At 42.4% G+C, this 12,887-nt stretch overlaps 1 protein-coding gene across 2 annotated transcripts in view; it reads left to right on the top strand.

The window, feature by feature from the left end:
• The first annotated feature begins 10,601 nt into the window (after positions 1-10,601).
• Positions 10,602-12,887, top strand: part of BCAT1 (branched chain amino acid transaminase 1) — a 62,729-nt gene continuing 60,443 nt past the window's right edge. For both annotated transcript variants that reach the window (XM_061353619.1, XM_061353620.1), the window contains exon 1: positions 10,602-10,743. In XM_061353619.1, coding sequence (XP_061209603.1) covers positions 10,735-10,743 — 9 coding nt within the window. In that variant the 5' untranslated portion in view covers positions 10,602-10,734. The remainder of the gene's footprint in view (positions 10,744-12,887) is intronic.

The raw sequence follows: 12,887 nt of genomic DNA on the forward strand, positions 1-12,887 counted from the left end.
ATCTGCTTTGTTACAGTTTACAGACAGGACTTGTGGCTTCTACCTCAAGAAACCAATTTTAACTGCTCCTGTAGACCTGTTGTGTTTTAAAATGGCTAGAGAGTAACACTACAGCAGTTTAGTAAGTTCCTCTTGTTTGCTTTGGTAGAACGCTAGTCTACTGTGGGAATCAAGTACTGTTTAAAGCGGGCAGTGTTCATCACTTAATGTTAGAAGTCAGCTATCCAAAGTTTTTTGTTCTTGCCTTTTGAGAAGTAATGTGATGGGAAAGGTGGATTGCGCTACATGACTATGGAGCTCTGACTGAAGGCAAATTGCTTGGGAAGTTGAAGTATCTTCATCAACAAGAAAGCTGATGGTATCTCTCAGAGGTGATGAACGTGTTGCTGTCTATGATCTTTTAGACCTCTGGAATGCTGGGATGTAGGCAATTCATCTTGCTTATATTTAATTCATTCTTTTAAAACAAAACTCAGTTTTTGTCAGATGTGAACTGTTGTGAAAAGCATCTGAGGGAACAAAATTGTATGTTGAATTTAGCACAGTCTTTATCTCTCAAGGTAACGTTGTCTTTGAGGCAGTTTTGCCAAGATAAATGTGGGTGGCAGCAAAGGTCAAAATAACTTAGCCTTAAGTGTTTCTGTCATTGTAAAAATATCTCTATCAGAAACATGCTTGGAACGTTCCCCTTTTAATGTAATTTATAATTGCTGCTTTAAAAATCATAAGATGGATCTTACGCTGAGCAAATGAATACTGTAAATATCCTTGTCATACCTTGAATAAATGGGTACCTTTTTTATCATTTTTATTTGTGTCTCTATGTGCATGTTTTAAAAAATGTGTTTTGACAAGTTTTCCTTTCCAAAGGATAGGGAGTGCATGTTGTTACTGCTTGACTACCTTATGCTGCACTGACTTTCATAGTAAATAGTGTCTTTGATTAATCTTAAATAGAAATGTTTCCTGATTATTTTTATTATTTTTTTTACAATAAACCTCTCATGTGGACATCCCTCTAGTTATCCAGGTTCCAATTTCAAACACAACAAAATATGTAAATTACACAGGAAATAGTTTATTTGTGAAATTACCTACTCTTCCTTTCTGAAGAAGTAGGAACTGAAAGTTGTAGGAGAAAAAGGGGGCATGTCTAGAACATAGAGTAGCTTTTAGCCCGTGGTTTCAGTTTATCTCATGTAGATGAGTGTGAGTTTCAACGCTTCTTCCTTTGACTAAATTTCCAGCCTCTGAACTGACTTTTACCAAAAGTTGGCTCTATCTTAAGAATTCCGAAGAATTGGCACTATCTAATTTAAAAGGAAAAAAATCCCAGCTACCTATAGTTGTATTTGTTTAACTGTGAGAGATACAGTGTTAACCTCTGTGGCCAGTTACTTTTAGTGAACGGTTGCCATTTATTAACCAGGAATACTTTGACTTTGTTATTGCCCACAATATGGTACCACTGTATTTTAGAGTTAAGTCATTAACATTGTAAACAAAGGTATCTTGTCTCTGTGGTGGATGTCAAAGGCGAGGTTTCACTGGCTTATTTTAAAATTGTTACGAGATTCATCTGGTTGTTGCCTCACTTGATTATGAAAGTAGAGACGGTGTCCCTAAACTGAACGAACTATGTGTGTCTCCTAGCTGTCTTTTGAGATGTCACTGCCAATCTTTATATCCTGTCTGTGCCTGCATGTCGTGGCTTGTTTTGGCTGTTACTTCTACCCTTCTGATTACCATTATGAGCTCTGACAGTACTAGTGTCAGAGCTGGTAATGGCAGACTATCTTATCCAGCAGAATTTGGTTTTTATGAACCATTTGTTCTGATGGGTCTTGACATATTAAAGCATCTTTCAGAAGACTTGAATCTTATGCTCAGTCCAACAAAGATTTTGCAGCTGCTGTAATTCCTTGCCAAGCCTAATTTCAGCACAATTATTGTATGCTAAAGCATCCTCAAATATGTATCATTTTACAGAAAAATAACAGGACTGATGTGTAGTAATTTGGTGTGGAATTCATTATCTCAAACTGTTATGACTAATAATTTGGGATATTGCTCAAGATCTGTTTCCAGAAATGCATGTCTGTTTTTCACCGGCAATTACTGTGTCTAGCTTACCTGCTGAAGTAGCAAATGTCTGGAGGTATACTTGTTGAAAATCATGTGTGTTCATGCATACTTTCCAACCAAAGGCACCATTTTTCATTGAAGCTGTAGTACCGCTTTTGCTGGGGAGTGTGGTGGATCTCCTACAAAAATAAATCGGTCTCCCCGCGGCCACCGGGGGGAGCCACGAGGAAGGGAACCAGCGGAGGACACCAGCGGAGGGGCTGCAAAGCCGGGGAGGGGAGATGAAACGGTGATACCTCACGTGGCAAACGCAAAAGACAGAAGGTGCTTTGTATTGTCTCCTTTTCAAATTGGTCATGCAGTGAGCCAGCATTCCGGGATCTGACATGTCTTGAAAACTTCTGGCTGGGTTACTCTGCTCTTCTGGAGTCCCTTTAAGCTTGGTTTAATTTAAAGTGGGGAACTGCAATGTAGCTTTAAAACATGAAGTGAATGTTGAGCTTTCTATAAAGAGCCTTTCGTGTCAAAATGCTGCACGTCAGCTGGTCCCTCTCTTAGCTGGCACGATTTGAGTTGGAATTTGGAGATTGGGAAAGCGGGTTTTCGACGTGCCACAGCCCAGCTGCCTCACTGCCTCCTTTCCTCCAGGCACTCAAAAGCTCTCCCAGTGACATCGGAGAAATCGAGACTTTGCATTGATTCTCACAATTTAATTCTACTGCTTTGAAATAAAAAGTATTTTTGGACCAAAATATACCATCCCTAGAAAAAAAAAAAAATCACATTAGGTCAGTCTTTAAGTATTTAGTTTTCATATTGAAATGAAGCAGTTGGGCAGCAAGTCTTTTTCCAGGTGGCCTAGCTGAGTGGCTTTTGTCATTAACCATCTTAACTTCTCATGTCCAAAAAAGCAACAAGGCTGTTGAAGGGTCTGGAGCGCAAGTCTGATGAGGAACAGCTGAGGGAGCTGAGGGTGTTTAGTCTGGAGAAGGTTCAGGGGGGACCTTATCAACTCTGCAACTGCCTGAAAGGAGGATGGAGGGAGGCGGGGTCAGTCTCTTTTCTCAAGTAACAAGTGATAGAACAAGAGAAAATGGCCTCAGACTGTGCCAGGGGAGATTTAGATTAGATATTAGAAAAAAATTCTTCACCAAAAGGGGTAGCCAGGCATGGGAACAGGCTGCCCAGGGAAGTGGTTGAGACCCAATCCCTAGAGGTGTTTAAATGACATGTAGATGTGGTGCTTAGAGACATGGTTTAGCAGTGGACATGGCAGTGCTGGGTTAATGGTTGGACTTACTGATTGTAACTTTTTTTTCAACCTAAACAATTGTGTGGTTCTATGATTCTATGAACTTATGTGGAGAATTAGCCTCAACTTGCTTAACCTGTCCAGAAGAAAACACAACAGCACAAAATACCATGTGCTCCCGTTTCTTAATTTTCTGCCATTTTTTAAGCAGGTCTGAGTGGGGGAGAAAGAAGCCACTTAGTGGTTATGTAACCTTGGGAGTTACCTTGGATGTGAAAATGGGCTGGCAAGGGATTATGGTGCTTCCCTTAAAAGGTGTAGCAGTGGGTTGATTTTGATGAGAACTCAGGGCTTAAGCGCCCTAGGTGCTACAGCTTCAGATGGAGCCAGCAAGGGGGGAGAGTGCATGGGGGGTAGCTCTGCTGCTGACTCATCCCCTGAGGTGCTGCTGCCACATGCAACATCTCCCCATTCCCACCTGTGGTGCACCTAAACTCTTTTTAAATGCCTCTGAAGGGCTTTGCCTCAGAAGCATGACTGACACATGGGAAGGAAGCCAGCTCCGTTCTGGCAGGGCTGTGAGGTGAGGGAGCTGCGGTGTCCCGGAACCTTCTGGGAGAGGCCTGTGGGGAGTAGCTCTCTGCTGGCCCGGCCCTGCCCTGCCCTGCCGTGCCCTGCCCTGCGTGAGGAGGCTGTGAGGATGAAGGAGAAGGGAAAGGGACAGGTGAGGGGTGAGTGGCTATAAAACTGAAGTCTGACAGAAATGTCTCAAACAAATTGGTTAATTCCCACAGCATAATGTTTTTCTTGCCTTTTAAGGCAAAAATAAGTGACGCATTCACAAAATGCTTCTTTAGGAAGAATATGCAAAATGATGTTTCACTGAATGGGTAGGGATGAAAGGGGAAGAGATGTGTTTATTTTGTTTCAGTTACCCTCACCCATGCAGGCGTTTTCCTTTCAGCCTCTTTCCTAGTGTTCTCCTGGTTGTTAGGTGCTGTATTACTGTCCTTTATCTTTGCTCCTGTTTTTCAATGTTCCTTTCTGAGAGTGTAATTATACAGCCTGTACTTCTTTGTGAGGACTCCAGGTTAGAAACTTCCCACCTTTTAGCACCTACAACAATTACTTCCTACTCCCATGTTTTTATCTGGGTTTTTAAACCCACATGACTCAATCCATTTTACACCAGAGCCCACACAGAGCAGAGCTGGCATGTCTAAGGAGGTGAAAAAATGCCACGAGGACAAAAAAGAGGAAATGAGCACCAGGAGAAGGTGCTGCCTCAAAAACGATACTGCTGTTTTGCTTCTCTGAAAATGACATTCACTGAAACCTTACATCTCACTCGAGCCATTAGCTTGAGTTGGCATGATGACATGTGCCCATGACTGCAAGAGAGGTCACTGTGGCTTCTTCTTTGTTTCTACAAAGAATCTTAACTGTTTCTTCTCTTTTTCCAAAATGAAGACTAGTAATTGCAGCCATCACTTTCTGTGTATAAGGCTCATTATTTCAGCTTCTCCCATCCTTTTGTTGTAGCCCAAAATGACCGGACTTTAAATGACTCATCCTTATCTGAAATTAAAAGAATTAAAAAAAAAAAAAACCCTTACCCTAATATTTTATATTTATATGAACACATATATGCATATAATATTTAAACATAATAATTTGAAATTAATATTTTTTAACTAATAGTTTTAAACATTATAGTTTTAAAAATAATAGTTTGTCATGTGATTTTTTTTCCTGTTGGGGTATTTCTACAACACCAACCTGATTCTTATCCAAAGGGTTTTCCTTTCCCTCATTTTAAAACTTTCTACAATTGTATTCCCAGTTTTGCAAGGCAGCTATATGGAAATCATATCCTGAAATTTCCTTCTTAATTATTATGAAGAATTTTAGTTTTGTGACTGAGATCAGTCACAGGTTTTCAGTTAAGAATATTTTGGGTGAAAGTTGATGTTTCCTCATTTTAAGTATTTGTGCCAATGCACTTTCATGTAGTTGTAGAAACTAACAGAGATTGGGGTTTAGTACAGAAGCTAAGTAGAAACAAAGTTTTTCCAGAAAGATCAAAATATAGCATTCTAATATTTTTAGAAGAGATGCTGTCTTTTGGATATTTTTTTTTTTAACTTTGGAACATATTTCAAAAAGGCTTTGAAAATATTGAAAGATCAAAATCAAATTGAAGCACAGATTTTGTCAAGATCACAGGATCACAGAATGGTTTGGGTTAGAAGGGACCTTAAAGAACATCCAGTTCCAACCCCTCTGCCGTGGGCAGGGACACCTTCCACTAGACCAGGTTGCTCAAAGCCTCATCCAGCCTGGCTTTGAACACTGCCAGGGACAGAGCATTCACAGCTTCTCCGGGCAACCTGTTCCAGTGTCTCACCACCCTCATAGTGAAGAACTTCTTCCTAAGGTCTAATCTAAATCTACCCTCTTTCTGCTTAAAGCCGTTTCCCCTTATCCTGTCACTACATGTTCTTGTAAAAAGTCCCTCTCCACATTTCTTGTTGGCCCTTTTAGGTACTGGAAGGCTGCTGTGAGGTCTCCATGGAGTCTTCTCCAGGCTGAACCACCACAACTGTCTCAGCCTGTTTTTATAGGAGAGGTGCTCCAGCCCTCTGAGCATCCTTGTGGCCCTCCTCTGGACTTGCTCCAACAGCTCCATGTCCTTCTTTTGGTGGGGACACCATAACTGTACACAGTACTCCAAGTGGGGTCTCAGGAGTGCAGAGTAGCGAGGCAGGATCACCTCCTTCAACCTGTTGGTCATGCTCCTTTTGATGCAGTCCAGGATATGGTTGGTTTCTGGGCTGCAAGCACACTCTGAAGCTGGCTCATGTTCCATTTCTCATTGACCAAAACCCCCAGGTCCTTCTCCACAAGGCTGCTCTGAATCTCTTCTCTGCCCAACCTGTAGCTGTGTCTGGGATTGCCCCGACCCAGGTGTAGGACCTTGCACTTGTCATGGTTAAACTTCATGAGGTTGGCATTGGCCCACCTCATAAGCGTGTCAAGGTCCCTCTGGATGGCATCCTTTCCTCCAGCATGTTGACTGCACCAGACAGCTTGGTGTCTTTGGCAAACTTGATGAATAAAAAAATCACAGAATCCCACCTTTCTCTTAAATGGAAAACCTGGTTTCTGCCTGTGTTCACCCTATCCACTTTGTGCAGATGGGATTAGAAAAGGGAGCCTTTGAAAGTGTACCAAGCTATGGGTTTCTGCCCTTATTCCTTGTAGAATTATGGAATTATACAAGCTTCCTCTTTCAAAATGCCCCATTTGGCTTTATATCATAGAGCCTTTTCATTTTCCCAACTGTAGTTCCTCATATTTCTGTGGCTAAAGTATAAGTCTGTTCAGTTCTGGTATGGATAATATGCACAACTGAAACCCCTTTGGTCTTCTGCAAAAATCCCTCTCAAGAGCCCAGAGCAAGCAGAAGGAATGCTGTGTTTCTGTGAAGACCAACAAAAAGCATGAAACATACTAATCGCTGGGTTTGTGGTAACTTTACAAACATAATCTGCTCCTACAGCCCCAGGTATCACAACTCCTATTCACCTTGTGAATCTTTAGAACTTGTGGAAACTGAAACACTTTGGAATCTAAGCATATAAATTACTTAATTCTATCATAGCTGTGAAAAACTTACTCATTAAAACTTCTAAAGTTTACCAGTGCTGTCTGGGATTCACTGAATACTTTGTGTCAATTGAAAATCTAGCATAGAAATGAGCAATTACCTGTTTTATGAAAATGAAATATTCAGAATGTAGAAAATGTATGGTCTGACTGATGGATCAATACAACTGATTGAGGTAGAGATAAAAGGAAAGTCAACGTCCCTTGCATTGTAAATTCTGGAGCGTTACATAAGAAAGTGTAATTACATTGAAGCAGTGCAAGCCAATGCTGCAAAAATAAGTCTATATGGCACATTTACTAATGGTAGCTTCAGGTTTTGGGGTGTTACAGCAAGATGCAAGTTTTGAGGTAAGTTCTGTAGCTTCTCTGAATTTTGGTCTCCTTTTTCCAACTTTTATTTGCAAGTTCAGGGTCAGCTTGACTATCAATAAAAATATCTTGTTTTAATAGATATCCTAGACAACTTGGTGTTTTGGCTTTGCACAAATCCTCTGTAGTTCTGATAATATTCCTCCTTTCCCATTCCTTCTCCTATTTCTTAGTTGTGTCCAGGCTATGGATTCTGCCCTCTACCTCAGTAGTTGGTACTAGTTTGAGGATAACTTGAAATGCATCTCTATGGTGGAGCATGAAACAGACAACTTAGAAAGAAAAAAGGCTCAAGCACAATGCTGTGCAGACTGGCAAGCTGAGGTCTGGGAACAGTGAAACAGCATTCAAACAGCTTTTGTTCTAGAGGGATTCAGGATACTGGAGCAAGTCTGAAGAAACTGTAGAACCTATACTAAGGAAAGCAAAAGATACATGAATAAATCACACATTAAAGGGAGACTCAACATAACTTGTCTGAAAGGAAATGCCAACCTGCCTATCTAGAAACTTCTTTGAAGGATTCAGTGAACATGCAGATGGTAGAGAACCAATTGGTATGATCCACTTGGATTTCCAAAGGACCTGACATGGTCCCTTACCAAAGGCTTGTAAAAAAATTAGCTCCCATGTGAAGATGCTTTGATGTTGCTCTCAATTGGTTAAAAGAAAAGAAATAGAAGAGAGAGAGGCTGTGCAGCTGAGAAAATGGTAGGGAAATGGAGGCAAATAGAGAAAAGACAAAGTTTGCTGATGAGATTAAAACCTTCAGGGTAATAATGTTAAACAATTCAGCCAAACTAGAGCTACCTGCAAAAAGCTGCAGAAGGAACTTATGAAATTGAGTACACAATTGCCAAAATAACATATAATAATGTCTGCAAGTATGAAGTGATGCCGGGGGGCGGAGGGGGAGAAAGCTAAAGCTATGTATAGTGATGGATCATGAATGACCTGTTGCCTTGCAGGAGGGAAATTTCAGAATTAGATAGTTTGTAAAAACATCAGTTCAGTTTAGTACTCAGAAACAGTCAAACTACGAAACAGAACAGGAGGCATTCTTAGGAAAAGAAACAGGACAAAAAAGCAAATTAAAAGTAAATATGGAAACCTGCATTTTGGGAGTCTTGAGTAGTTCATGTCCCCGTCCTAAATCCAAGATGATCAAGGGTGTAGAACTGTTCTTATATTAGGAGTAAAAAGATTAGGACTCTTCATCTGGAAAAAGGGAATGGCTGACAGTTCAGCAGTCTTTAAAATCACAAATGACATAGATGGGGTGAATATTTTGACCTTCATTTGTGTTTACAGTTTCACAGTATCAGAAGGGAGCATGAAGTGAACTTTTTAAGTGGCGGGTTCAAAGTAAACCATAATTATCTATTTTTCCATAGAACAAAGCTAAATTGTGGAACTCATCAGCACAAGATCTTAGGGATGCCAAATTTTGCATGTGTTCAAGGAACAATAAATTAAAGGAACAAAAATTCCATGAACTGTTAAGCCTAAATAATTCATCTTTTAGGAAACTGCTGTGGTACAAATCCCTTGAAGCTAGAAGAGCACATCAGGTGTGCTCCTATGTGCTTATCCTGTTCTTGTAAATCTGTAGGCATCATTATTGTCAACTGTCAGAGGCAGGATCCTGAATTATCTGGTATGGTTGGTCCTATGTTGTGTTTGTAATCTAAATAATAATAGTTATCCTAATTCATCAGGAATTGATCGGATTGCTCTCATGAGCACTGAGTAGTAGTTCACTGATGATGAATTATGCCTCTCTCTGATGCTTCTTTGCTGCCTTTCTGCCTCCTGGTTTTTGCTCCATCTTTCTTCTCTCCTAAATAGCCACTACAACATCACTGTTCACATGGACTTTCAGTTTGGGTAACGTAATTTCTTTGGAGTCCAAATTTTTGTAAAATTCCATTAAATAGTGGGTTTTTTTACATGACTGAAGGGTGTCAGGAACAAATATCTGTTTATGTAACCAGTCTCTGGCACTGTACGAGAGAGAATAATTCACGTACATCATGCAAAGCAGAACCTGGCACTTATGACAGTAGCGTTGAGATGAAACAGCTTCCTACAACTACTCTCAAGCAGATCAGAAGGGGAAAACATTTACAAAATCAGTAGTAAAAGAAGAAAACAACTATAAATGCAATAAAGATGAAAGTAAGTACACTGTGAGCATCATACAGTGGTTATACTGGGAGCATCTTGTAAAAATTCATAGGTTGTACCAGTACTGCGCAGTTTCACTGGCAGCAGTGATGGTAGAAGTAGCAGAGTAGACTGGTCTCTGATGTTTATGCTCTCCTCTTCAGGTGTGGGTCACCTGCTTACCAGGTACCTGTTCACTGAAATCAGAGATACAGCTGGCTCCAAGACAGCTACCTGAGGTCTGAATAGCTGCAGAGGTGTAGCTACATGGGCTTCAGCATGGACTAGGCACTGGTTAGCAGGGGGAGGACCCAGAGGGCCGTTGTGAAACATCTGGCAATCCCAGCCAGCTCCAAATAGAACGGTTGTGTGGGCCTCTCCTGTGTTCGTTGCCAGTGCTGAAGGACTTGGCACAAGTTGTGCACGTAGTGGTGGAAGGCAGAAGGCCTGGGGAAAGCCTGTCTTGCAGCTGGAGAGCTTGCTAGTGATGGGAGGGATAAACTGTGAGGTGTTTGATGTGTCAGACAACTTGGATGCAAGAAGAAGGAAGTGACTCAGGGACTGAAAATGATGAGTTTCTTAATGCTTGCTAAAACAGGGGGCTAAGAAGAACGTGTTGTCTTCGGTATAAATTACAGCACAAGCATTTAACTGTCTCTGCCTGATAGACACAGCGCATGGTGTTGGGCCATCTGAGGGACGAGCCACGGACCAGGACTGACCCCTCTAGACGACCTGCCCCTGCGGATCGGTGCAGGTGAAGGTTTAGCTCCCTCCAGCCTCGTCCCCGGCTGGGGCGCTGCCGGTGCTTCCCGAGGGCGAGGCGGGAGGCGGGGGGCGGTGGCCGGAGGTGTGCCTGCCTGCCGGGAGGGGCGAGGCGAGGCGAGGCGGGGCACCCGCAGCCCCTCGCCGCTTTCCCCGTTGGCGTCCGCCGTGCGCACCGCCCTCGCCCGCTGATGCAATCGGAGCCCGCAATCGGCGGCAGTGGCCACGGCGGCAGAGGCAGCAGCATTCTCGGCGGAGCCTGCGGGCAGATCGGCCGGTCCTGAGCCCGCGCAGCGTGCCGCAGCCGTCGCCGCATCGGAGGCTTAGCGATCACCGGGGCTTCATCAGGAGCGCTGCACAAAACGAGCGGCGGTCAGCTGAGAGTCCGCTTAGCCGCGCCAGGGAGGTACCGCCCGTTTGTCAGCATGATCAAGGTAAGCGAAGCGGGTTTCCTGCCAAAATTTTCTCGTCCATCCTTCGAGGGGTGCGGAGTAGCAGAGGGGCCTCTCCTTCGCACACAAGGAAAGCTGTAGTTTACTGTTTGTATTTACAGATTTTAATGCTCTAGTTTGCTGTTTACGCTTTGCGAAGGAGATTTCTACGCCCGAGGGATTTATTGCTTGAGATTCAGAGGCAGGGTGTGTGTGATTCTTTTACGTCTTTCTATGTTCTTTCATTGTAGATAGCATGTGTGAAAAAGAAATAGTCGGAAGGGAGCAGGGGGGGAAGGGAAGGTGTATAATTTCCTCGTGAAGGGGGGGGGGGGGAGGATATTTCTTACTGTTTATTTGTAACATGGGACTCTTAATGTTAAAAAGAAAAAAGTTGCAAAGTATATGGTCTTCTGGCAGGTATTATGGGTTTTTATGCACGTGAGTTTATCGTAGGCCTAATGTCTGCCATTGTACTAAAATAGACTCGGTAAAATCCAGTGACATGTATTTAGAGGTTTTGAGTAATTTGAGAAATTAAATAGTGAAAGACAAGTTGTTTGTGGTGAACACTAACATAAGAGATGAGCATCTGTGGGAACTAGCCTTTCATAAATGTCATGTTTATATTCTGCTCACTGAGGCTGATCTGGGGATTAAAAAGAAGTCTTCCTTGTCAAGACAGAGAGCATGGAGATAGCACAGGTGGTTTTCAATTAGATTGAAGGAACATCACAGCAATCTTGTACCCTGTAGAACAGCTGCACTAAGAATAATTCATGGGTTTTGAAGAAAGTCTGTGCTGGGCTCACTGAACTTCACAGCTGCAGCCTGATGCTAAAGTTAGCAGCTGAGATAAAACAAGACTGAGTTGTTTGCTTCCCTTGGGTAACTATAACAGGTGGAATACGGGCACAACAGGCATGTGACTAGCTTCTTCCCAAAACTGATAACAAGCATTACTCTTATTCCATCCTAGGTCTTATCGACCTTATTATCACCTGGGTGGGTCTATTAGTGGTGCAGGTGCTACTGATGATGGCAGAGCTAGAAGGGGGGAGTGTTCTGGAGGAGCTTTCATTAGTTCCATTTGCATTTTCTTCAACTGAGGAGTCTCAGACCAGACATAGCACAAAATGAATCTGAAACTGCTCAGGGGAAATACCTAGCAGCTACCCCAGCCAGAATGCTCAGGGACAAAATTCAAGTGAACCAAGGAGTGAGACATACTGACATGTCTTATACCATTTTTGGTGTACTGTTGTCTGTCTGGGCAAATGGACATGACCCTGGTCTCCAGGGTGTTACCAAACACCTGTCAGTAATGCTCTGGCATGTCCATGCAGGAAAACAAGTAGCAGGCAAGCCATAGACCTACCTGCCTGTTTGCTCAAAGCAGGGCTGACATCTCTTCTCCCAGGTAACAAGTGATAGGACAAGGTAACGGCCTCAAGCTGTGCCAGGAGAGGTTTATACTGGATAGTAGAAAAAAATTCTTCACCAAAAGGGTAGTCAGGCATTGGACAGGCTGCCCAGGCAGTGGTGGAATCACCGTCCCTGGAAGCATTCAAAAAACGTGTAGCCCCTAGTGACATGGTTTAGTGGTGGACTTGGCAGTCCTGGAGTAATGATTGGATTTGATGATCTTAAAGGTCTTTTCCAACTGAGTTGATTTTATGATTCTCATTGGGTTCTTCTCACTTTCACAAAACCTAACTGCTTTATACTTTTACAGTAGAGAAGACAGGATGAAGCAATAGCTGCAGCAGTAAAAGTACATTCTTGTCACTTGCAAGTGGTCTAACCTTGGGCATCTTGGTTCTTCCTGAGCCTTTTACCCTTTTTTTGCACCATTTGTTCAGCCTGCAAGCTCTTCAGGGTTATGGCTGTCACTGTGTATTTGTAGAGCATGAATCAAAGGTGCAGAAAATTGACATTTAATTAACACTATACTCATGCAAAACCTAATATATTTCTAAAGGTATCAGTAAGCAACAGAACTATTACTGCTTGTTATCACTTCATTTCCCCCTTCATTTCCTGCTTTTAGTCACAACCCTCCCTTTCTTCTTGAAGCATTTCCAGCCCAACCTCAATCTTCTCTTTCTTGCCTGTTTAAATGAATGTTACGTATAAGAAATGAATTA

This window comes from Neopsephotus bourkii, unplaced genomic scaffold (assembly GCF_033783945.1).
Source record: "Neopsephotus bourkii isolate Nb327-2 ecotype Australia unplaced genomic scaffold, CSIRO-AGI_Nbou_v1 NB_690, whole genome shotgun sequence".
NCBI classification, from domain to species: Eukaryota; Metazoa; Chordata; class Aves; order Psittaciformes; family Psittacidae; genus Neopsephotus; species Neopsephotus bourkii.